This window comes from Pseudophryne corroboree, chromosome 2, assembly GCF_028390025.1.
Source record: "Pseudophryne corroboree isolate aPseCor3 chromosome 2, aPseCor3.hap2, whole genome shotgun sequence".
NCBI classification, from domain to species: domain Eukaryota; kingdom Metazoa; phylum Chordata; class Amphibia; order Anura; family Myobatrachidae; genus Pseudophryne; species Pseudophryne corroboree.
The window spans coordinates 685,579,172-685,606,480 of NC_086445.1; the positions used below are offsets into that span (position 1 = coordinate 685,579,172).

The 27,309-nt window shown below is 43.6% G+C and overlaps 1 protein-coding gene across 1 annotated transcript; it reads right to left on the bottom strand.

Annotated features, from left to right (window-relative positions):
- IL10 (interleukin 10) lies at positions 1-27,309 on the bottom strand. Its single transcript, XM_063952184.1, has 8 exons — positions 27,189-27,309; positions 26,879-26,970; positions 26,339-26,527; positions 7,229-7,423; positions 4,400-4,462; positions 3,506-3,658; positions 2,667-2,732; positions 1-90 (listed from the first exon to the last, which is right to left on the bottom strand). The coding sequence occupies exons 1-8, from the start codon at positions 27,307-27,309 to the stop codon at positions 1-3; spliced, it is 969 nt and encodes a 322-aa protein (XP_063808254.1).

The window sequence follows — 27,309 nt, forward strand, 5'->3', positions numbered from 1 at the left end:
CTATTTCTTCCTGGTCATCAGATATTCCTCAATGTAATCCATAAAGATGTCAAATTCTCCAACAGCTTTGTAGATTCCTTGATCCTTTAGCTGAAAATGAAACAGAACCGACAGAATAAGAAATAATATTTTTCAGGTTATATTTTGATGTTGTTTGGACATTTATATTGGCAAAATGTAAAAATAAGGCTGTTAATATAAAGATAAAAAAAAATTTTCTTTTTTTAATTTAAACAAAATTGTACTAAAAACTTCTAAAGCAGATAATTCTTAAGGAACTTGCACACCGACTATCAAGAATAATAACAAATGGCATAGGGACATAATAAGGCAATAAACAGCATACCGTGTGTAACTATGGCTTTAGATGTATTGCTGAAATAAGAATATAATTAGATAAAGAATATTTGATGGATAATTGATGGATTTTCTCCATTAAAAAAAGGTAAACTTCCAAGTTAACATAATAGTAATTTTTGTTTTTACTATTTTAAGTGTTGGTGTATTTTGCAAGTCTTTCAGCTGAGTAAAGTCATCATTGATGTGTTTACAGATGTAATGGTTTATGTAATTTGCGAATTATTATTATTTATTATTATTATCCTTTATTTATATGGCGCCACAAGGGTTCCGCAGCGCCCAATTACAGAGTACATATGCACATAATCAAAACAGGAAAACAGTGACTTACAGTTAAAGACAATATAGGACAAGTACAGGGCAACTAAGCATAACTACACCAGTAAACATAGAGATAAGTTCCAGGTGGCCAAAAAACTGCGGGATCTGGGCAGTTGAGGATTATTAAAGTAAGAAAAGTATAAGCACATGAGGGAAGAGGGCCCTACTCGTGAGAGCTTACATTCTAAGGGGAGGGGTAGACAGACAGGGGTGACACAGATGGGGTACATAGAGAGCATGGAACAGAGGGTTAGGTTGAGATTTGGCTAGGTTTAGTAAAGAAATGGGTCTTAAGAGCCCTTTTGAAGTTTTGTAGAGAGGTGGAGAGTCTGAGGGGGAGAGGTAAAGAATTCCAGAGAAAGGGAGCAGCACGTGAAAAATCTTGGAGATAGGAGTGGGAGGAAGTAATCAGAAGACAGGAGAGTCGGCGTGCATTAGCAGAGCGAAGAGGACGGGTGGGAGAGTAAAGGGAGATAAGGTCAGAGATGTAGATGGGAGAGGAGTGGGTGAGAGCTTTGTAAGTGAGTGTGAGAAGTTTGAATTGGATTCTGAAAGGGAAGGGAAGCCAGTGGAGGGCCTGTAGGAGAGGGGAGGTAGACGTAGTGCGTTTGGTGAGGAAGATGAGCCGGGCAGCAGCATTGAGGATAGATTGGAGTGGATTACTAGACTGTTTAAAGTATTGGATAATACTGTATTTAGAATACTGATTTTACTATGCTACTAACAATAGTACATTGTTAAAATGTACCATAGTTCTATTTTTGTTTTTTGTTTCTAATTTTAAATAAAATATAGTTATAGTTACAGGGATTTATTAAATAGACCCTAATCCATAGATTTTAATCAAACTGGTGTTCATCTGACATTAATTCCAATTTGAAAATGAATGATTAAAACTGAAAGACTGTGTTACTATAGACATTTTATTTTCTAATAACTTGATTTACCAGCTAATAGTGCTGTCAGCATCACTGAAATAAAACTAATTAGGCAGGTATACTATTAGGTGCAATCCTTTTTGGCCGATAAAAAAATGGCCTGATGGTCATTATCACGCTATCCAAATATAGGCTGTTTTTAAAGGACTCACGTTCAAGCTGTAACACATGGGATCCAGGGTAAACTTCTGTTCCCATGTGTTATCGCGTCTCTGACGACTGCTTATTGCAGATTATGCTTCGGGTGCCTGTGGCATCCGAAGCATAATCCCAGATAAGTGCTGCATATCGGAGCTAATTGGATAGCCCTGGCAGAATCAATTAGCTGCAGTAAATTACCGCAGCTAATTGGACACGGCCCTTAGTTTGGTAAACATATGTTTGTTATCTATTTCATAGGCTGGATAGCTCTTTTGTATTGTACTGTAAATGCTGTACAACCTTTACTATCAGTTGTGTGAGTATTTGGCAGAGAGACGGATAGGAAACATATTAGATTAGATGAATGGACTAAAGCTATCTTGACTACGACTACTGGCATTTCTATAATGAGTGCTATGTATGTGGAGCACAGTGGCCCCTGGGTCCAGGAGGGGCCCACACCACACACATTGCACCCATATTTGAATACTTACCTTTCCCGAGACCAGCGTTGTGTGCTGCAGCTGCGGCGAATATCTCACCCAAAATGGCCATAGCGCATGCGCAGTAGTGAAATTGGTCTCCGTAACATGGCGGGCGCCATGTTTCCGGAGACCAGCACATGAGCAATAGACTCCAGCACAATGCCAGAAACTACTGCGCCGTACAGAGGAGGGGGCCCACCCGGAGTCTGCAATGGGGCCCCTCCTCTGTTAAAAGTAAAACTCCCCTGCCTAAGACACTGTATGGTTTTGCAGTGTTACACAATGCATGTCCTTGCAGGTGCATCTATGTATGGACAATCAGTACTGTAACCTTTCTCCCTTGGGCTACTTCCTATGACAAACTTCGTCAGTTAGCTTTTGGTCAGTACCAAGCAGCTGTGGACAACAATGGTACACGTACCTTATTATACGTTTCTTTGATCTGTTTGATGGCCTTGCTTTTTCTTTCACATGGAAGAAAATGTTGCTGTGAAAGAGATAAATAATAAGCGGTGTAAGCAGAGGTGTGTGGGGGCTTCAACGGTATGATATCATACTTGGTTATTTACTACCCTGACGCAAAAATACAGGCTCTGATAGAGTATTGTTAAGAATATGTCTAATTGAATATGTGACTGGGATGAAGATTTATCAAAGTTTGGAGAGAGATAAAGTGGAGAGAGATAAAGTACCAACCAATCAACTCCTGCCTGGCATTTTTCAAACACAACCTGTAAAATTACAGTTAGGAGTTGATTGGTTACTATTATATACTATATATACTTGATTGGTTAGTATTATATTGTTGTTTGAAATGACTTTGTATCTTATTACACATGTGTCTTCTCGCCTTAACTATCTTTATTCTGTAATGATTTCAGATTTTAGTTAAATCCCCCCTTGATTAGATCGGAGTACAGTATAATGGCATTGACACAGTTAATTATTGGAAGGACAGAGTGCAGTTGCTGAGACCTACACATAGGATTGAATCTTCCCCACCTTTTATTACATTGTTACATAACAATTACTACACAGTGTGACTTCTTAAAAAAGTGTGGACTTGTGACAAAGTGATGTTACAGATCATATATTGTCATTCAAATTAGCCATAATTGGGGTTATTGCTATATATGTAAGCTACAACATGATCTATAACCCAAAATGATAAAAAAAAGTACTGTGTAGATGGTTGTGAGGTTATATACTGTATATGCGTACGGTATGCTTTGCATCAAATACTTTATAGCCACTACTCACACAACGTTTCAATGTCTGTTTCAGGTCCATCAACTTGTCCTTCATGAAATGGACATTTATTTTGATGGCATTGTTGTCTCCTTTGGCATGTGGTAAAACATCCTCCAAGTAAAACCGAATCATTTCCGATACAGTCTGGCATCCAATTGAACTCTATGGGAGCAATGAGAGTGTGTCAGTGGAAAACAGGCTTTTGTGTTCTCCATTATATTTCATGTACACAGTCATTTTACAAATGTAGAATAAGTAACATATTGATATCATTCAGATTCTGAAGTTGAAGTTCTTTGTACAGTACAGTACACAATACAATATGTTATGTGTTCTTATCTCCTTATTATGAGTCTGTGGGGCTTCAACAGAGGTGGGCTCTAATTGTACACTTGCTGCGTCTTTGTACACAGTGGCTGTGCAAAATTCTGCAAAGGCCACAGGAGGCGTTTTAAGCAAAAGACGCCCACTCCGGCTTCTCTGAAAATGCAACATCAGATCAACTGTGTGAACACCGGACATCAGAATCATCCTCTGGTTACTGAATATGTCCTGTAAAATGAAGCTGCCTAGGCCAAGGACACAGCCATTGGCTTTGGCATGCAGCAAAAATGGGGCCGACAACCCCCATTTTCTGAAACACTTTCCTTTACTGCCCCCAAATGCCAGTCATGCTGCAGCTTCTGGGGCACTGTGAGCGAAGTGGCAGGACCAGATCTGCACATAGGCAGTGCGGCTCCCTCACATGCACTGATCATTAAACATCAGAGATTTACCGTTACATAAATATCGGATTTACGTAAAGCCCTCAATCAGGCCAATGATGTGGGTGTGTGTGGGTTTAGTTTTCATTATTACTTTGTTTTAAATTGTATGCTATATAATTTTATAATATATATTTACCTTAAAATCTTGTAACAAGTCCTTTTCAAGTAAAATTGTTTCCAGAGCATTATCTTTCATTTGCTAATGGAAAGAATGAATAAAGTTAATTGGATGAGAAATGTGCACTGCCATAATCTTTGGTATACTTCTTAGGATTCTAAGGGGGACATGTACTAAGCAATGATAAAAGTGGAGAAGTGAGCCAGTGGAGAAGTTGCCCATGGCAACCAATCAGCATTGATGTAACATGTATAATTTGCATACTATAAAAGTATACAGAGCACCTGATTGGCTGTCATGGGAAACTTCTCCACTGGCTCACTTCACCACTTTTATCACTGCTTAGTACATGTCCCCCTTTGAATCCTGAAATGAGATACTTTGGCCTAATTAAGGTTGTTATGCAGACTGTTTTATGCATGGCAGGATACACAGGATTGTTCTAGCTTGTCATAAGGAAAACAAGTTTTACTTCAATCAGTATCCTGCTGTAATTAGCCTGAAATAGTACAAAGCAACTATTGTGATGTGCTTTTGCTTATTTGAAGTGGCGTGTAGGCACACTATGTTTATGTAATTTATTTTTTTAATCTATGATACAAGTATCATTTTGTATTTGTTAACAATGACTCACTGTAGTGATCTAAGAAAATGGTTGCATTATTATGTGAAGGGGAATGTCATAGTGAAAGAACTATCACTTCCTCTACTCCAGCTTTCTGTCACGTTTGTGTTTTAGGCTTGAATAATTTACTACATTTACTTATTTGATACTTTCAGCATTGTTGTTGGTCTACTACTGTGGAACCTGATATAGCCAGTATAATACTACCAGAATGTCTGACACTGACAATGTTTATGACTGAGCTTACTACATAGATTTTAGTTTAATGCTTTTATCCAAAGATTTTTAAGGGTGTATGGGATCATCTTAATGTCTAGTCAAAGGTAAGACAAATATGTAATATCATTTTTACATTATTGGACTTACTTGGTTGGTGACATAATCTTGTGGTGTTGGTTTAGTATAGCGGTGTGTGAACTATGTTGTGTAAATTTACCAAGAGTATGTACGAAATGCAAATTCAGTAACTGAAAATGTTACATCATTTTTTTGTTCTTTTTACCATTTCCTATATCGTACTTAGGCGATCTGTGGCTCGTGACTCACCAGCTCTATACCAGCTACCAGCATAGTTTATAACGGAATGCGATAATAACCTCATACACAAACATTGAGTTACTCCTTTCAGTCTTCTGTAGAATTGTTAATGTGAGTAATAGTATTGTATTGGCTGAGCAAGTGACTGTAAGCATTCAGAGCTGCTTCTATGTTTTGGGGTCAGAGAGATATTAGCAGTTAGGAAAGCTTGTGATCTAAGCACTTAAGGTATATACAGGGAGATTTATGACATCTTAAAGAGAAAAAAAGTACTAACCAATCAGCTCCTATCTTTCATTTTACAGGCTGTTTGAAAAATGACAGTTAGGAACTGATTGGTTGGCAAGTTATCTCTCTCCAGTTTATCTGTCTCAAAGTTTTGATAAATCACCCCATTAATTCTACTTCATAAATAGCGGTCTTTATTTATCAGTGTTACTGCTGCTCATCCTCATGTACAAGATTAGAACCGTAAAAACAAACTTCATTTGTATTATACATATGCTATAGGTCAGTGGTACTCAAACTTGGTCCTCAGCAGCTCACAATTTCCAGGTCACCTAGCAAATTGCACAGGTGCATTCATTACTCACTGACACATTTTAAAAGATCCACCGGAGGAGCTAATTATTTCCCTTGCGATTCTTTGAGGAGACCTGGAAAACATGAACTGTGTGGGGTCCTGAGGACTGGGTTTGAAAACCTGTGCTAAAGCTAATATAAAATATGATGTTGGGTTGCCTTTTTGTGAGATAATAGTCAACCAATTGTAATTAATAGTAATACAATTATTTACAGCATGAATGTGATCAAATCAATAATCATGAAGATATACTTGAAAATTTAATTGTTTAAACAATTTTATAGGACATTATTAATGTTAAGCCATTGCTTGTGTAACTCAATATGTATAACTTGCAAAGTGTCTATGGTGACAGTTAATACATATTATAATTTGGAAGGAGAGATGTATTGCATATTGTACAAAATAAAATAAATTAAAATAAATATCTTTTAAATAAAATAAAATAAATATATTTTGCCTAAATAGCCTTTTCTATAACAGATTATAAACAAATGAAATGTTGATAAATTGGAGAACTACAGTATATGCAGCAGTTTTAGCTTTCTCTAAATGACACTTATAGTGTAGAAATACCAGGTAAGAATGTGGTGGAAAGAAATAAAATAATTTTGCCCATCTATGTATTCATTATCATTTTCATGCCTTTATCTAAATAACATTTTAAAGGGAATCAGTTATAAAAAATAAAAAATCTAGATTATTAGAGATAGTGGAATCTTGGTGTTATCCAATTTTTTTTAAATTACAAATATTTGAAAAGTATGTGTTTAATAATACATTAATAATACTCTACAGTGTACAGTATATTACTTTACCAAATAGGTTGTTTCTGTTGTTTTTTTATGTCTTGAAATATAGTGACATCTGTGATCTTAAGTTCAATCATTTAATTGTTCTATTTACTATACTCTAAATTGCATTATACCTCATATCCGTACAGCTTTACAATATGAATACAAAAATGACAAAGAAAAAAGCATTTGCACATATGTACATAAATAAATGAAAGCATGAAACTGGTGTTTCTGCTTAAATTTGCCCACTAACATAGATAATGTCAATGAAGTTGAATGCAGTATTGTGGCATTAAAATACTTACAAAATAGTCCCTGACATTCTGAAAAGTGGTTCTCAGATCTTTGAGTTTAGCAGGGAAAATATTTATAATTCGTTGGCAATTGCCTTCTGCATCTCCACTTTGACATGTCACCTTCTGGCAGCAGAGGAAAGCCAGCAATAGGAACCAGGAAAGGCAGTTCATCTTTTTCATAAGCACCCTAATGAACTTACAGTTCTGCAAAAAAGAAAAAAGGCATAAACTGTGAAGGTCCATTGTCCTGTTTTATACTAAATCTCCATGCAAATCTGGGTTACCGTCATGTTTCCTGTGTCACCACACCTCTAAAATAATTTCATCACTCATACAACTTTTTTTCTTGTAAATTTAAAGTGGTTTTTGCTAGCAAGGAATATTTTTTTTTCCAAATTTGTGGTTGTGGGTTTTCTTTTCTTTGATTAAATTATGTTATTTTTATCCTTGGGGATTTATAGTAAATATGATGCTTAAGTTGATTCTTATGTAAACTTTTTCTCCTAAATGGTGTAAATTGTGACATTTCTTTTATCACCTTGCAGTTTTTTTTAGATACTATATGTTCACTGTAGAAAATGACATGTTTTCTTGGGTATTCACTCATGAAACGCAAACGTGGTTGTGGTTACTAATTTCATCTGAGTTCTGGCTGAGCAATTTTTATCAGAGCATTTTTAAATGCAGCCATGCTTGTATTCTTTGTGGGTTTAATTTTGGTAACATTTCAAAGTCCATAGCTTTGCAATGTTAACAGTTTGAGTAAAATTTTAAGTAAGTGTGAGTATAAAATATATTCTTAAGTATACATACATATATAAAACTCCAAATCAGCCAGCACACATGGAATGACAACAATTGCTCCGGTTTCCAGCTCAAAAAATACCACATCCCTCCAAATGAACGGCACTCTGAGGTCCTGATGAAGGGGCTGTGTATGTATGTGTCCCAATTCAGCACCTTGAAATTTAAATCGACTCCGTGTGACGTTCATTTGGAGGGATATATATATATATATATATATATGTGTGTCGTGTGCATAATAGCTATCTATCTATCTATCTCTATCTATCTATCTATCATCTGTCTATACACACACACACACACACACACACACACACACACACACACACATATATTTATAATGATAATTGATAAGGAATGCACTCACCAGACTTGTTCAAAATGAGGGGGGTTGGCAGCCTGAAGCTTTGGTCTTGAGAAAGGTTCTGGGAGGAACCGAAACGTTGACCACGACCCTTTAACCATGTGAGGCTGGAATTAAAGGATATTTATTCATTTTGAACACGTCTGGTGAGTGCATGCCTTATCAATTAACATTGTATTTTGGGACCTTCTGGATTGAAAAGTCTCTGAATTATGCACCCCAGCCGATGTGACTACTCTTTTGTGAGTGGAACTCTATTTATATATATATATATATATATATATATACACACACACACATACACACACACACACACACACACACACACACACACACGCACGCACGCACACATATATATATATATTAAATACACAAACATAATTTCCCCTTTTTACTGTGCTACCGACACTTGGGTGCATCACATAGATAAAATAATAATAATAATAATAATAATAATAATAATAATAATAAGAAGAAGAAGAAGAAGAAGAAGAATAATAACATGCATTACAAACAACTAAATCTCCGTCCACATCTTTAGACTACTCTCCTAATAAAAGCAGAACATCAATGCTCTCACTCACACTCTGTCTAATGTGTTAGAGAAGCATCTCCACCTTGACATGACTCTGCTACAGAGACGTGGAAAAGACCACGACAGCCATATTTTATGTATACATTTTCAGTTCTGTTGCTTATATACATTACTGAGCTCCATAATCAGCACCTTGGATATATTGTATATTAATATAAAAATGTGACTTAGCATGCCTTAGGGTAAACATAGAAAAAAATAACAAAACATTTTTAACATTAATACTTATATTTTCCTTGTTCTATGTATTTATAGTCATTAATTGTATTTAGTTTATTAGTCTATTGGTGAATCTGAAAAGTCAGTCGCTTTGGAATGACACATAATGTAATGTACTGTCCGTGTGATGCGTGTACCTTGATTACACAAATGGTTGTATCATAGTCCAGGGAAAAGCCCTGTGTTTGGCGTGCTCTGCTTGTGACTCATACTGTAGCTTGGATGACATCGGGTTGTGGTGTAGTGTAGAACCCACTTCATTCACAAACTCAGCGATGATCTGCATTTTAGGTATTAAGTAACTTCTGTATTGAAATAAAAAGGATTTCCACTATTCATGTAGTTTGGTAACCCAAGCATATAACAATTTGAAAATACATAATGCTAATCATTTAGTAGCTGACAAAGCCCCTTACAGAAACAAACATGCCTTTCAAAGGTATAATTATCTGTACTAAACTTTAAATATTTTAATGTTATTGTTGCAATCTCCTCAATTATACTTCAATGCAGTACATTGCAATGCAGTACATACGGTATCTCATAAAAACGGTGTTTGTTACTCAGAAATCAAAGCAGACTGTAATGCAAGTGATCTATATCTAAACAACATTGGTCAGCAAATGGTAATTTCATGGAATTCATCTATTTATTTATTTTATTTATATACAGCAATTTATGTAACATTACTTACACATGGGTATGAATATATATCCAATACAAGTTATGTAACATTATTTACACATGCATGTGAGTATATATCCTAACAGTTACAATACAAGCACTCATTTTTTGTGCATCTTCTTTTCCAAAGCTGGAACTTGTCGACATTTATTGAAAGTATTTACTGTTACCAACTAGGCCTGTCCTCAAGTTTTTCTAATAGGCCCGACACACTACGACATCACTGCACGATATGAACGATCTCGTTCATTAATGAACGAGATAACGTTAATATCGTGGAGTGTGGAGGCACCAGCGATGAACGATGCGCGGCCCTGTGCTCGTTCATCGCTAGTGCCCCGTCGCCTGTGCATGCAGGCCAATATGGACGATCTCGTCCATATTTGCCTGCAGTTCTATGGAGCCGTGTGACGGGGGGAGTGAAGTAACTTCACTCCCCCCGTCACTGCCCCCCCCCCCCCGCCGACGGGTCGCCCGTCGGCCGTATCCGCCGTCGGGCAGCTCGGCGGCGGATCGGCCAAAGTGTAGGGCCCATTACTCTCTGATTAGGATACACTGCAAATAGAGAGCTCTAATCACACAGATGATATATCAGATTACTCTATATTCAGACTCCCTTCCTCTTTCTCAAAACCCATTTATACCTCTTTCAGATTGACAATAGCCAGGTCACACCCAGGAATGTGTACACGGGTGCAACCCAGGTGCGACCTGGCTTGAGAACCCTCAGACTTGCGGCCGACTCGGCATATTGCCAGGTTGGTGACATCACCGTTGACGCTACCGGAGGCGGTGCTCGGAGATAATCATCTCCAAGCACCGCCTGCTCCTACGCAGAGAACGGGTGCCGGGTCGCCTTGACCCAGCTTACCTGTTCACACTGCACCGCATCCTGGGCCGATTCTCCGACTTCAACCTAGTTCGAGACCTTTCACACTGAGCAAATTCTCGGGTTGATGCGCGTTCATGTGCAATAACCTGGGAAATACTTTTTTTAATTATCCAGGGCCGAAACTAGGATTTTTCGGCAATCGGGGCAAGGCAGTGACTTAGCGCCACCCCCCCCCCCGCACCAAAAAAAAATAAAACTAAATAAATAGATAAAATAAATAAAAAATAACAATAAATAAAGAAAATTCAAACTACCCCACACAGTGGTGCAAGTTTATTCTCATAATGCGGCACAGTAGTACAGGGGAGAGAGGGGGAGAGAGAGGGAGAGAGAGGGGGAGGGTAAGAAAAGAGAGAGGGAGAGGGGTGAGAGAAATGGGAGAGAGGAAATAAATGAAAGAGGGAAGAGAGAAAGAAAATATTACAGATATCCTTCAGACCGCCAGTAATATACACACAGTATATGCTTAAAATAAATAAATATATATATATATATATATCAAACAAATACTCTCCCTCTGCGCTAATTAGATAAAACTGTAACCTTAAAAAAGGCTCAAGATATTTGGTACAGGCTGCCTAATTCGACTAAGTCCCCTGTTAGAAGGAAATAGGAATAAAGATATACAACAGTAGAAGAATTGGTGCCAAGGGGTCGTATCAACTTCTTTCTGATAAACAACCAGTGTGGCCTTATGGTGAGACAACGTGTATAAGAGAAATTCGGAAACCCAGGTACTGAAAGGTCGCTTAGATAGGAGACCTTCTATGAATCTGTAGTAGAAGCTCAGTACCTGGTTGTTTATCAGAAAGCCTTGGTGATATATAGGAATTTCCATCTTGCACGTATGAACGAGTCTTTTTAGTATTATACTATTCGTATAAACAACTATACAACTATACGATCCAGTTACTCGAGATGTACCCCTGATGAAGTCTTTTGTATAAGACGAAACACGTTGGGTTGTCTGTGTTGTGATGTTATCTCCGAACCAACTTTAAGAAGAAGGAGGAAACTGTTGTGACCCACCTGCATTTGTATCCAACGCTAAGAATTATACAGCTTTAACTGTGGAATAACACATCTCCTTTGTATTAGTTTGCATATGCTTTTAATAAAAGTTTTATGATGGAACATGTTATTACTTTATTTTAAAAAGTGTTAACCATCTAAGGGTTAAAAATTGGGCGTTGATATGACCCCTTGGTGCCAATTCTTCTACTGTTGTGTATATATATATATATATATATATACACACACACACAACACATACAGTATACTGTACTCCTGCCCGGCCTCCCCCCTCACATTGCCCACTTGCCTCAGCCCCACAGTGGGAGATGAGAGATGAGATGATTTTGTTGCCGGCTGTCTTCTCCCACTTCTCTACAGATGCTGCTTGCCACTGGCTGTCCGCTGTACAGGAAGGCGCTGGAAAGACATCCAGGCAGGTGGGTTGGCAGTAAAGGTTGCCAGACTGTCAGGCAGAGGGAGGCTTTGCTGGGTGGACAGGGAGAGGGAGGCTCTGGTGGGCGGTCAGGGAGAGGGAGGCTCTGGCGGGCGGTCAGGGAGATGGAAGCTTTGCCAGGTGGACAGGGAGAGGGAGGCTCTGGTGGGCGGTCAGGGAGATGGAAACTTTGCCGGGTGAACAGGGAGAGGGAGGCTCTGGCAAGCGGTCAGGGAGATGGAAACTTTGCCGGGCGGTCAGGGAGAGGGAAGCTTTGCCACGCGGACAGTGAGAGGGAGGCTCTGGCGGGAGGTCGCGCAGATGGATGGGCGGGAGGTGACAAGCGGTGATGTGCAGCGGCACAGGACTGTGACGGCACTGTTAACATGACAGTGCAATGCGCGGCTCCATAACTATTTAATGGGCCAGTTGGCCCTGACTATGGGAGGAGATTGCGGTGGGCGGGAGTAGTAGAGTAGCAGCTGGTCGAGGGAGCCGGACACGGTTCTCGATGCCCCCTCAAGCCCAGTGCCCGGGGCACGTGATCCCTTAGCCCCCCCCCCCGCCAGTTACACCCATGATTTATCAAACCTAACAGTTCCCTTCCCTACCTACCCCTTTTGTCCATACTTGCCTTTTTTTGAAAACTGGAATCAGGGAAATGACAGTAGGATTTGCGCGCAAAGTGCCCAAAAGGCATATCTAGTTCCACAGATGGGCGTGTCTATGCTTAAATGTTTGTTGTTTTGCGAAATATTTCTATATAACATTAGTAACATTTTTTGGGGGGAAGTTTTGCAAGTATCCAAAAATATACTGGTTGGTTAATTGGTTCACGACAAATTAACCCTAGCATGAATATGTGTATGTGTACATATCGTAGGGAATATACAGCCGTGACCAATACTTTGCTGTCAATCAACTTCAGTATGTGGCCCAGAAGTTGACAGGGGGAATTGCACAGGTTTTGAAAATGAAGGGTCAACACTGAAAATATCCTGAGTTGATCGCAGCAGGAACTTTGGGGGTCATTCCGAGTTGTTTGCTCGTTATTTTTTTCTCGCAACGGAGCGATTAGTCGCGAATGTGCATGCGCAATGTCCGCAGTGCGACTGCGCCAAGTAAATTTGCTATGCAGTTAGGAATTTTACTGACGTTTTTTTCTTCGTTCTGGTGATCGTAATGTGATTGACAGGAAGTGGGTGTTTCTGGGCGGAAACTGGCCGTTTTATGGGTGTGTGCGAAAAAACGCTACCGTTTCTGGGAAAAACGCGGGAGTGGCTGGAGAAACGGAGGAGTGTCTGGGCGAACGCTGGGTGTGTTTGTGACGTCAAACCAGGAACGACAAGCACTGAACTGATCGCAGATGCCGAGTAAGTTTGAAGCTACTCAGAAACTGCTAAGAGGTGTGTAATCGCAATTTTGAGAATCTTTCGTTCGCAATTTTACTATGCTAAGATTCACTCCCAGTAGGCGGCGGCTTAGCGTGTGCAAAGCTGCTAAAAGCAGCTTGCGAGTGAACAACTCGGAATGACCCCCCATGTTAGCAGTTGGGCAAAACCATGTGCACTGCAGGGGAGGCAGATATAACATGTGCAGAGAGAGTTAGATTTGGGTGGGTTATTTTGTTTCTGTGCAGGGTAAATACTGGCTGCTTTATCTTTACACTGCAATTTAGATTGCAGATTGAACACACCACACCCAAATCTAACTCTCTCTGCACGTTATAGCTGCCTCCCCTGCAGTGCACATGGGGGGTCATTCCGAGTTGTTCGCTCGTTGCCGATTTTCGCTATGCTGCGATTTGTTGCTAAATGCGCATGCTCAAGGCACGTAGGGCGCATGCGCTTTGTTATTTAACTTAAAACTTATTGTGTTTTGTTATTATGGGGCCTATTCATCATCACTAAATGGCCTGTTACACGCTAGTTTCCGAATATTTTATTTAACAGGCCAATCATCATTAGGGGTTCAATAGGACCACATGATGGGGGTCATTCCGAGTTGTTCGCTCGTTGCCGATTTTCGCTATGCTGCGATTTGTTGCAAAATGCGCATGCGCAAGGCATGCAGGGCGCATGCGCAAGGCATGCAGGGCGCATGCGCTTAGTTATTTAACTAAAAAGTAGATTTGCTGTGGTTTCTGCGGCGCTTTTCAGTCGCACTGCTGATCGGTGAATGATTGACAGGAAAGGGGCGTTTCTGGGTGGTAACAGCGTTTTCCGGGAGTGTGCTAAAAAACGCAGGCATGTCAGGGAAAAATGCAGGAGTGGCTGGAGAAACGGGGGAGTGGCTGGCCGAACGCAGGGCGTGTTTGTGACGTCAAACCAGGAACTAAACGGACTGAGCTGATCGCAATCTGTGAGTAGGTCTGGAGCTACTCAGAAACTGCAAATAATTATTTAGTAGCAATTCTGCTAATCTTTCGTTCGCTATTCTGCTAAGCTAAGATACACTCCCAGAGGGCGGCGGCCTAGCGTGTGCAATGCTGCTAAAAGCAGCTAGCGAGCGAACAACTCGGAATGAGGGCCATGGTTTTGCCTAACTGCTAACAAAGTTCCTGCTGCGATCAACTCAGAATTACCCCCTCTATGCATGAACTTAATGTAATTGTCAATAAAAGCCTTTGACACTTATGAAATGCTTGTAATATTACTTAAGTGTACCATAGTAACATCTGACAAAAAGGTCTAAAAATACTGAAGCAGCAAATTTTGTGAAAACCAATAGTTATATCATTCTCAAAACTTTTGGCCATGGCTGTAGAGTGTTAGCTCCACTGGGGCAGGGACTGATATGAATGGCCAAATATTCTCTGTATAGAACTGCGGAATATGCGTGCACTATATAAATAACTAGTAATAAATAAGTATTGATACTAGAGATGAGCAGGTTCGGTTCGTCAAGATCCGAACCCCCCCGAACATCACCTATTTTACACGGTTCCGAGGCAGCCTCGGATCTTCCCGCCTTGCTCGGTTAACCCGAACGCGGCCGAACGTCGTATTCTTTATAAAGAGCCGCGCGTCGCCGCCATTTTCACTCGTGCATTGGAGATTGAACGGAGAGGACGTGGCTACGTTCTCTGCCTGAAAAGCTCCATATCTGTGCTCAGTGTGCTGCAAATATCTGTGCTCAGTGTGCTGCATTTTGGTGACCAACAGTATATAGTTGTACAGTACAGTAGGCCATTGCTGTATCTTGCAGCTCCATGTCACTGCAAGTATCCATTCCATATCTGTGCTGCATTTTTGTGAGCAGTATATATAGTAGTACAGTGCAGCATTTTGGTGCCCAGCAGTATATAGTTGTACAGTACAGTAGGCCATTGCTGTATCTTGCAGCTCTGTGTCACTGCAAGTATCCATTCCATATCTGTGCTGCATTTTTTTGAGCAGTATATATAGTAGTACAGTGCAGCATTTTGGTGACCAACAGTATATAGTTGTACAGTACAGTAGGCCATTGCTGTATCTTGCAGCTCTGTGTCACTGCAAGTATCCATTCCATATCTGTGCTGCATTTTTGTGAGCAGTATATATAGTAGTACAGTGCAGCATTTTGGTGACCAACAGTATATAGTTGTACAGTACAGTAGGCCATTGCTGTATCTTGCAGCTCCATGTCACTGCAAGTATCCATTCTATATCTGTGCTGCATTTTTGTGAGCAGTATATATAGTAGTACAGTGCAGCATTTTGATGACCAACAGTATATAGTTGTACAGTACAGTAGGCCATTGCTGTATCTTGCAGCTCCATGTCACTGCAAATATCCATTCCATATATGTGCTGCATTTTTGTGAGCAGTATATATAGTAGTACAGTTAGTGGCGGATCCAGGGGGGGGGCACTCGGGCCCGTGCCCCCCTGTCATTTGCGGCCTCCGTCCCCCGTTCTCCCCCTGCGACCCCCCCGTTCTCCCCCGGCGCCGCACAGGGAGATGACGGGCACCCGCTGAGATTGTGTTACCAGCGGGCGCCCGTCTCCCTGCACAGCGGCAGCCGGAGGCAGGAGCTCCGGCTTCCGGCGCTGTCACTGCGCTATGGGAGAGACGTCAGTCATGACGTCTCTCTCATAGTGCTTAATGAGGAGCGGACGCCCAGGGAGGAGGAGGACTGCAGCGGCGCGGAAACGGGGCTCGGTAAGTATGTTTTTTTTCTTCCTTAATGCAGCGGGGGCATCTACTGGGGCAAACTATGGGGGGACGTTACTACTGGGGGGCATCAACAAGGGGCATTACTACTGGGGGGGGGGCATTATATCTGGGGGCATCAGTACTGGGGGGTCATCTATTGGGGGCAGCTACTGGGGGACATTTTTACTGGGGGCCATCTACTGGCGGCATTATTACTGGGGGGCACCTACTGGTGGCATTACTACTGGGGGGACATCTATTGGGGGCACCTAATGAGGGACATTTTTACTGGGGGCCATCTACTGGGGGCATTATTACTGGGGGACATCTACTGGGGGCATTATATCTGGGGGCATCACTACAGGGGGGGCATCTATTGGGGGCAGCTACTGGGGGACATTTTTACTGGGGGTCATCTACTGGGGGCATTATTACTGGGAGGCCCCTACTGGGGGCATTGTTATTGGGGGCACCTAATGAGGGACATTTTTACTGGGGGCATTATTACTGGGGGGCATCTACTGGGGGGTCATCTATTGGAAGCAGCTACTGGGGGCATTATTACTGGGGGGCAGCTACTGGGGGCATTACTACTGGGGGGTCATCTATTGGGGCAAAGTCCTAGGGGGCATTACTACTGGGGGCAAACTATTGGAGGACATCATTACTGGGGGGCATCTACTGGGGGCAAACTACTGGGGGCCATTATTACTGGGGGCCAACTACAAAGGTGCTAACTACTGGGGGCATACTACAGGAGGGCATTACTACTTGCGGCTTAACTACAAGGGCATTACTACTTGGGGGCTAAACTACAGGGGGGCCAAACTACTGGGGGCATAACTACAGGGGCCAAACTACTGGGGGATAACTACAGGGGCCAAACTACTGGGGGCATTACTACTGGAGGCTAAACTATAAGGGGGGCATAACTACAGGGGCTAAACTACAATGGGGCAAACTACAGGGGGGCATTACTACTGGTGGCTAAACTAGTGGGGGCATTACCACTGGGAGGCTAAACTAAAGGGGGGGGTAAACTACTGGGGTCATAACTGCAGGGGCATTACCACTGGGGGCATAATGACTGGGGGCATTACTACAGGCAACATTACTACTGGGGGCAATACGGGCATTGCATAAGAGGCACCACTACTATGGGGTCTATATAAGGGGCACTACCAGTGCAGTGGACATTGCATAATGAGCGCTACAACTGTGGGCATTGTATAAGAAGCGCCACCTCACATGCACCGAAGCTGCACCCAAATGTACTTGCCCCTTCCATCGTGCCCCCCTATCATTTTCTTATGGATCCGCCCCTGAGTACAGTGCAGCATTTTGGTGACCAACAGTATATAGTTGTACAGTACAGTAGGCCATTGCTGTATCTTGCAGCTCTGTGTCACTGCAAGTATCCATTCCATATCTGTGCTGCATTTTTGTGAGCAGTATATATAGTAGTACAGTGCAGCATTTTGGTGACCAACAGTACAGTACAGTAGGCCATTGCTGTATCTTGCAGCTCTGTGTCACTGCAAGTATCCATTCCATATCTGTGCTGCATTTTTGTGAGCAGTATATATAGTAGTACAATGCAGCATTTTGGTGACCAACAGTATATAGTTGTACAGTACAGTAGGCCATTGCTGTATCTTGCAGCTCTGTGTCACTACAAGTATCCATTCCATATCTGTGCGGCATTTTTGTGAGCAGTATATATAGTAGTACAGTGCAGCATTTTGGTGACCAATAGTATATAGTTGTACAGTACAGTAGGCCATTGCTATTGATATAATAATATTACTGGCATATAATTCCACACATTAAAAACTGGAGAACAAAAATGTAGAGGGTGAAATAGGGAAAGATCAAGATCCACTTCCACCTAGTGCTGAAGCTGCTGCCACTAGTAATGGCAGAGACGATTCAATGCCATCAATGTCGTCTGCCAAGGCCGATGCCGAATGTCATAGTAGAGAGCATGTAAAATCCAAAAAACTAAAGTTCAGTAAAATGACCCAAAAATCTAAATTAAAAGCGTCTGAGGAGAAGCGTAAACTTGCCAATATGCCATTTACGAGACGGAGTGGCAAGGAATGGCTGAGGCCCTGGCCTATGTTCATGGCTAGTGGTTCAGCTTCACATGAGGATGGAAGCACTCATCCTCCCGCTAGAAAACTGAAAAGAGTTAAGATGGCAAAAGCACAGCAAAGAACTGTGCGTTCTCCTAAATCACAAATCCCCAAGGAGAGTCCAATTGTGTCGGTTGCGATGCCTGACCTTCCCAACACTGGACGGGAAGAGGTGGCTCCTTCCACCATTTGCACGGCCCCTGCAAGTGCTGGAAGGAGCACCCACAGTCCAGTTCCTGATAGTCAAATTGAAGATGTCACTGTTGAAGTACACCAGGATGAGAATATGGGTGTTGCTGGCGCTGAGGAGGAAATTGACGATGAGGATTCTGATGGTGAGGTGGTTTGTTTAAGTCAGGCACCCGGGGAGACATCTGTTGTCCTTGGGATGAATAACGCCATTGACATGCCTGGACAAAATACCAAAAAAATCACATCTTCGGTGTGGAATTATTTCAACAGAAATGCGGACAACTGGTGTCAAGCCGTGTGTTGCCTTTGTCAAGCTGTAATAAGTAGGGGTAAGGACGTTAACCACCTAGGAACATCCTCCCTTATACGTCACCTGGAGCGCATTCATCAGAAGTCAGTGACAAGTTCAAAAACTTTGGATGACAGCGGAAGCAGTCCACTGACCACTAAATCCCTTCCTCTTGTAACCAAGCTCCTGCAAACCACACCACCAACTCCCTCAGTGTCAATTTCCTCCTTAGACAGGAACGCCAATAGTCCTTCAGGCCATGTCACTGACAAGTCTGACGAGTCCTCTCCTGACTGGGATTCCTCCGATGGATCCTTGAGTGTAACGCCTACTGCTGCTGGCGCTGCTGTTGTTGCTGCTGGGAGTCGATCATCATCCCAGAGGGGAAGTCGGAAGACCACTTGTACTACTTCCAGTAAGCAATTGACTGTCCAACAGTCCTTTGCGAGGAAGATGAAATATCACAGCAGTCATCCTGTTGCAAAGCGGATAACTCAGGCCTTGGCAGCTGTGTTGGTGTTAGACGTGCATCTGGTATCCGGCGTTAGTTCACAGGGACTTAGAGAATTTCTTGAGGTAGTGTGTCCCCGGTACCAAATACCATCTAGGTTCCACTTCTCTAGGCAGGCGATACTGAGAATGTACACAGACATCAGAAAAAGAGTCACCAGTGTCCTAAAAAATGCAGTTGTACCCAATGTCCACTTAACCACGGACATGTGGACAATTGGAGCAGGGTAGACTCAGGGCTATATGACTGTGACAGCCCACTGGGTAGATGTATTGCCTCCTGCAGCAAGAACAGCAGCGGCGGCACCAGTAGCAGCATCTCGCAAACGCCAACTCGTTCCTAGGCAGGCTACGCTTTGTATCACCGCTTTCCATAAGAGGCACACAGCTGACAACCTCTTACGGAAACTGAGGAACATCATCGCAGAATGGCTTACCCCAATTGGACTCTCCTGGGGATTTGTGGCATCGAACAAAGCCACCAATATTGTGCGTGCATTACATGTGGGCAAATTCCAGCACGTCCCATGTTTTGCACATACATTGAATTTGGTGGTGCAGAATAAAAAAAAAAAATGACAGGGGCGTGCAAGAGATGTTGTCGGTGGCCCAAACAATTGCGGGCCACTTTCAGCATTCAGCCACCGCGTGCCGAAGACTGGAGCACCAGCAAACACTATTGAACCTGCCCCGCCATCATCTGAAGTAAGAGGTGGTAACGAGGTGGAATTCAACCTTCTATATGCTTCAGACGATGGAGGAGCAGCAAAAGGCCATGCAAGCCTATACATCTGCCTATGATATAGGCAAAGGTGGGGGAATGCACCTGAATCAAGCGCAGTGAAGAATGATTTCAACGTTGTGCAAGGTTCTGCAACCCTTTGAAATTGCCACACGTGAAGTCAGTTCAGACACTGCCAGCCTGAGTCAGGTCATTCCCCTCATCAGGCTTTGCAGAAGCAGCTGGAGAGATTGAAGGAGGAGCTAAAACGGAGCGATTCCGCTAGGCATGTGGGACTTGTGGATGGAGCCCTTAATTCGCTTAACCAGGATTCACGGGTGGTCAATCTGTTGAAATCAGAGCACTACATTTTGGCCACCGTGCTCGATCCTAGGTTTAAAGCCTACGTTGTATCTCTCTTTCCGGCAGACACAAGTCTGCAGAGGTTCAAAGACCTGCTGGTGAGACACTTGTCCACTCAAGCGGAACATGACCCGTCAACAGCTCCTCCTTCACATTCTCCCGCAACTGGGGCTGCGAGGAAAAGTCTAAGAATTCCGAGCCCACCCGCTGGCGGTGATGCAGGGCAGTCTGGAGCGAGTGCTGACATCTGGTCCGGACTGAAGGACCTGCCAGCGATTACTGACATGTCGTTTACTGTCACTGCATATGATTCTGTCACCATTGAAAGAATGGTGGAGGATTATATGAGTGACAGCATCCAAGTAGGCACGTCAGACAGTCCGTACGTATACTGGCAGGAAAAAGAGGCAATTTGGAGGCCCTTGCACATACTGGCTTTATTTTACCTAAGTTGCCCCCCCTCCAGTGTGTACTCCGAAAGAGTGTTTAGTGCAGCCGGTCACCTTGTCAGCGATCGGCGTACGAGGTTACTTCCACAAAATGTGGAGAAGATGATGTTCATCAAAATGAATTATAATACATTCCTCCGTGGAGACATTCACCAGCAGCAATTGCCTCCAGAAAGTACACAGGGACCTGAGATGGTGGATTCCAGTGGGGACGAATTAATACTCTGTGAGGAGGGGGATGTACACAGTGAAAGGGGTGAGGAATTGAAGGATAAGGAGGAGGTGGACATCTTGCCTCTGTAGAGCCAGTTTGAGCAAGGAGAGATTGATTGCTTCTTTTTTTGGTGGGGGCCCAAACCAACCAGTCATTTCAGCCACAGTCGTGTGGCAGACCCTGTGGCTGAAATGATGGGTTTGTTAAAGTGTGCATGTCCTGTTTATACAACATATGGGTGGGTAGGAGGGCCCAAGGACAATTCCATCTTGCATCTCTTTTTTTTAAATTTATCTTTGCATCATGTGATGTTTGGGGCCAATTTTTTGAAGTGCCATCCTGTCTGACACTGCAGTGCCACTCCTAGATGGGCCAGGTGTTTGTGTCGGCCACTCGGGTCGCTTAGCTTAGTCATCCAGCGACCTCGGTGCAAATTTTAGCACTAAAAATAATATTGTGAGGTGTGAGGTGTTCTGAATAGACTGGAAATGAGTGGAAATTGTGGTTATTGAGGTTAATAATACTATAGGATCAAAATGATCCCCAACTTCTATGATTTAAGCTGTTTTTGAGGGGTTTTTGAAAAAAACCCCACCCGAATCCAAAACACACCCGAATCCGACAAAAACATTTCAGGGAGGTTTTGCCAAAACACGTCCGAATCCAAAACACAGCCGCGGAACCGAATCCAAAACCAAAACACAGAACCCGAAAAATTTCTCTGATTGATACCAGCATTGTTTTCTGCAATATGGGGTTTCTTGTTTGCCATATATATTCACTGTGATATTTCTTTTCTTCTCACTCAGCACAATATACATGCTACATGTGATGCCTATGAAATATATTCTAAATGCGATTTGACCTTGTGTGAATTCATCCCTAAACATATAGGTAAATTATGATTTTGGTGTATAACATTTTATTTTATTGTGAACACTGCACCATCTGCATCTTGTAGTCACTTTACAGTATATTGGATGTGCTGTTTTCCAGACCACTACAGCATTAGCCAAATCATTACAGACACCAGATAACCTAAGTTAACAAATGTGTTTGTCTACAGAAAGATTACTACCAACAAATCTTACCCTAACAGCTAACTAGCATCATCATCAGCACACTATGGGTCAGTGCACACAGGTGGTCTTCTGTATGCCGAATGTCGGGATCCCGGCGCACAGTATACCGGCGCCGGAATCCCGACACCCGGCATACTGACAACTATTCTCCCTCGTGGGGGTCCACGACCCCCCTGGAGGGAGAATAAAATAGTGTGGAGCGCGTAGCGCGCCACCGTGCCCACAACATGGCGAGCGCAGCGAGCCCGCAAGGGGCTCCTTTGCGCTCGCCACACTGTCGGTATGCCGGCGGTCAAGCTCCCGGCGCCGGTATGCTGGTCGCCGAGTGCCCGAGCGCCGGCATACCGTACTACACCCAGTGCACACACAGCACAGATAAGCTGTATGTGATCATGTGCTACTGTCTCTCTCTCCTGTCAGGGGTTCCCACAAGGGGGGTAATGAGAGTCATCAGCAGTGACTCCTGAGCAGCTATAGCAAATCACTGTTCATGAAAAGAAACTCCCTAGTGTCACCCTTGGCAGAATCAGAAAAATTGAGAGATAGAATAGAGGTTTGTGACCTACAAAGCAGGGCAACAGGAGATTTATGGATGAAATGGGAGCCTCCTGCAATATGTGGGAGGGTAGGCAACTATGTTTTTGTCCCTGCAATTTCACTAACTCCTATTTGTGTCACCCATTTCTAACTGCCACGTGCCTATACTGTACATTGTAAGCTTTAACAGGCTCCGTCGAGGCTCCTTTCTCTCTGGCAGCACAGTGGAGGCTGGATTTGTGCCAGAATCTACTGTGCATGAGCTAGTCTCATGGAACATGGTGCCTGCTGTATGTAACCAGAGACTTCTCTACTATGCATACGCAAATATCTGGGAAAATGGCCACTGGCCAACATGGGAACCAGGAGAGGAAGTATAATTATATAGGTGCAGGGTGTGCGGTGTGGGCCCATGTGCACTGCGCACCCTGCAACTATTATAGATACGCAAATGCCCTCTTCCATAATGTACCCTACCTGTCCTTACCAATGCCATCATTCACTCCCTTTGGTATGCTCTTTGTATTCAGTAGCTCTGAACATGTCTGCTCAATAAATCAGCTGGAGTACAGGTTCAGGATCAATGGGAGATTTGTTAGGCCAAGGTCACATGGCCAATGGTGTGGGGGCATGGTTACACCTCCATATGAATTACATGTTTTTGCACCTGCTGAAGAGGTATGATTAGGATCATAACAACAATAAGTGTGAGATTTACACACCAGCACACCATAACATAACCGGGCCAGCAATGGCTGGCAACAGAAACAGCAACAGCTGAACATGTAACACATAACAGAGAACCTGCAGAAAGTCACCGCACAGAGGCGGGTCCCCAATATCCCTTATGGTCCACGAGAGAAAAGGATCTACCGGTAGGTATTTAAAATCCTATTTTCTCTAGCATCCATAACGGATATTGGGGACAGATTAGTATGATGGGGATGTCCCAAAGCTTCATGAACAGGCGGGAATGGGCGGAGACATCTGCAGCACCACCTGCCCAAACTGGGTATCCTCTTTGGCCAGGCTATCAAACTTGTAGAACTTCACAAAGGTGTTCTTCCCCCGACCAGGTAGCAGCTCGGCATAGTTGCAACGCCGGGACTCCCCGAGCCGCCGCCCAGGAGGAGCGCACCGATCTAGTAGAGTGGGCCTTTAGAGACTTAGGAACCGGCAAGGATGCCGACACATAGGCCTGTTGGATAGTAAGCCGAATGCAACGAGCAATAGACTGCTTGAAGTATGGACTTTTACACGATAAGGCCTCCAAATCTGAGACACGTCTAGCAGAAGCCAGGGCCAGTAACATCACCGTCCTCCACGTGAGGTATTTGTCTTCTACCGTCATCAGAGGTTCAAACCAGGAGGACTGTAGAAAGCGTAACACCATATACAAATCCAAAGGCGCCATATCGGCACAAGCGGAGGTTGTTTGTGAAGCACCCCTTGCAAGAAGGTCTGAACATCTGTCAGGATAGCCAACTTCTTCTGGAAGAAGACGGAAAGAGCTGAAATCTGGACCTTAATGGATCCAAGATGTAAGCCTTTATCCGCTCCAGACTGTAGGAAACTAAGGAATCTTCCCAAGTGGAATTCTGCAGATAGATTTGTGCGTTCCTCCCACCAAGAGACATATCTCTGCCAGATATGATGATAGTGTCTTGGCGTTACAGGTTTTCTGGCTTGCACCATAGTGGCAATTACCTTTTTGGAAAGCCCTTTGTGAGCTAGGATGTTCCGCTCAACTTCCATGCCATCAAATGAAGCCGCCATAAGTCCGGGTAGACGAACGGTCCTTGCTGAAGAAGATCCCTTCTTAGTGGCAGAGGCCATGTCCAGAAGAGCCGAGTACCACGCTCTCTGGGGCCAATCCAGTGCAGTCAAGATTGCTTGTATTCCGTGATGTTTGATCCACTTGAGTACCCTCGGGATCAATGGAATCTGATGAAATAGGTAGACCAGCTGGTAAGGCCAAGGCGATGTCTGCGAATCCACTGCACTCGCCTGAGGGTCTCTGGCTCATGAGCAGTAGCAGTAAATTTCTTGTTGAGGCAAGACGTCATCATGTCGCTCTGTGGGCATCCCCACCTGTCGACGATCTGTTGAAACACCTGAGGGTGTAATCCCCACTCCCCAGGTGAAGATCGTGGCGACTCAGGAAGCCCGGAATGAAAATTGCGGACACTTCTCACATGCAGGCCTTGCTTTTTGTCCCTCCTTGACGATTGATGTACCCCACTGCCGTGGCGTTGTCCGACTGAACCTGGATCACCTGATCCCAGAGTAAAGGGGAGGCCTGAATCAGAGCATTGTAGATAGCCTGAAGTTCCAGTATGTTGATCGGAAGTAGGGCCTCTTGGGCAGACCACCTGCCCTGGAACTGCGCCACCTGGGTGACAGCTCCCCATCCTCTCAGACTCGCATCCGTCATGAGGAGTATCCAATTCCGAATCCCGAAACGTCAACCCTCCAGTAGGTTTGACGACTGTAGCCACCACAGGAGTGAAATCCTGGAATGGTGTGACAGCCGATTCATCCGGTGCATCTGAAGATGGGAACCGGACCACTTGTTCAGGATGTCCAATTGGAAGGGTCTGGCAAGGAACCTTCCAAACTGTATCGCCTCGTATGAGGCCACCATCTTTCCCAACAATTTTATGTAAAGATGAATGGAAACTCGAGCAGTTCGGAGAACAATGCGAATCATTTCTTGAAGTGTTCTCACTTTGTCCTCTGGGAGGAACACTCTCTGAGCTACAGTATCCAGTATCATACCCAGAATTAGGAGCCGTTGAGATGGCTCCAGATGGAACTTCTGTAAACTGAGACTCCACCCGTGGTGAGACAGAAGTTGGATAGTGCGATCTATATGGAGCAGTAGACGCTCCCTGGAACTCGCTTTTATCAGGAGATCATCCAGGTAAGTGACAATGTTGACCCCCTGGACTCTGAGTTGAAACATCACTTCCACCATCACCTTTGTGAACACCTTTGGAGCTGTAGACAGGCCGAAGGGTAATGCCTGAAACTGGTAGTGATCGCTCAGTAGGGCGAACCGCAGATAGGCCTGATGAGGAGGCCAAATTGGGATATGTAGGTAAGCATCCTTAATATCCAGGGACACTAGGAATTCTTGGTGTACCAGGCCTGCGATCACCGCTCTCAAAGATTCCATCTTGAATTTGAAAACCTTCAGGTAAAGATTCAAGAACTTCAGATTCAAAATGTGTCTTACGAATGGGTCTCCAAAGCTGGTAAGCTTGATTTGAAAAATCGTTGGGGAGGAGCACCTTCGAACTCCAGCTTGTAACCCTGAGAGATAAGGTCCCTTACCCAGGTATCTTGGCAGAAACCATCCCAGATGTTGCTATAGTGACGTAACTGAGCTCCCACCACGAGATCCCCTCGGAGTGGGTGGGCACCGTCATGCCGAAGTCTTTGTGGAAGCTGAACTGGTGCTCTGTTCTTGAGAACCGGCTTACCTCTAGAGCCTCTAGCTGCATTGGAGGCACCCCTGGCTCTATATTGAAATCTGGAGGACCGAAAGGACTGAGTAGATGGTCCTGGGTAGGCACGCCTAGCAGGTGGAGCCCCTGAAGGGAGAAATGTGGATTTCCCAGCAGTAGCTTTGGAGATCCATGCGTCCAACTCACCTCCGAAAAGCCATTCACCTGTAAGGGAAGAGATTCCACATTACGTTTGGAGTCAGCATCTGCAATCCACTGACACAAACATATGGCTCTGCGTGCAGACACAGCCATAGCAGTGGTCCTAGCATTAATTTTGCCTATCTCTTTAAGGGAGTCACAGAGGACTCTTGCCGTGTCCTGAATGTGTTTTAGGAAAGATACAGTAGTAACTAAGGTCATATCACCCGAAAGACCCTCCTGAATTTGAGTAGCCCACATATGAATTGCATGTGTCATCCGGCAACCAGCAATGACCGGTCATTGAGTTACACCTGCAGCAGTGTAGATAGATTTCAGAGTGGTCTCAATTTACCTATCCCCTGGGTCCTTTACCGTAAAGGAGCCTGGAGCTGGGAGCACCACCGTCTTAGAGAGGCGAGAGACTGAGACGTCTACTGCTGGAGATTCTTCCCGGAATTTCCTGCCTTCAGGGGTAAAGGGGAAGCTATGCAAAAACCTTTTGGACATCTGGTGTTTTTTATCTGGATTTTTCCAGGCTATTTTAAATAAATCATCCAATTCCTTGGAATCAGGAAATGTGACTGTCAGTTTGTCTTGTGGGAGGAAACACGACTGCTGATTAGTAGCGTCCTCCAGGGGGAACTATACACATCCCGTATAGCCAATATGAGGGGTTCAATACCCTGTGTAGGGGTGTTATCCCCACTAATGGGACCCACATCATCCCCATCATCCTGTACATCATCATCAGTATATGATAGGATTACAGGTAAAGCACGTTTTTGTGCACCTGTAGTAGACAT

What these genes read in the sequence shown, in the direction of transcription:
- IL10 (XM_063952184.1), bottom strand. Translation starts at nt 27,309, where the DNA reads ATGTCTACTACAGGTGCACAAAAACGTGCTTTACCTGTAATCCTATCA. An exon ending in GGATAACACCCCTACACAGG is followed by an intron (nt 26,971 to 27,188) that starts GTATTGAACCCC and finishes TTACCCCTGAAG; the next exon opens with GCAGGAAATTCCGGGAAGAA. An exon ending in ACTTGTTACAAGATTTTAAG is followed by an intron (nt 3,659 to 4,399) that starts GTAAATATATAT and finishes TTGCTCCCATAG; the next exon opens with AGTTCAATTGGATGCCAGAC.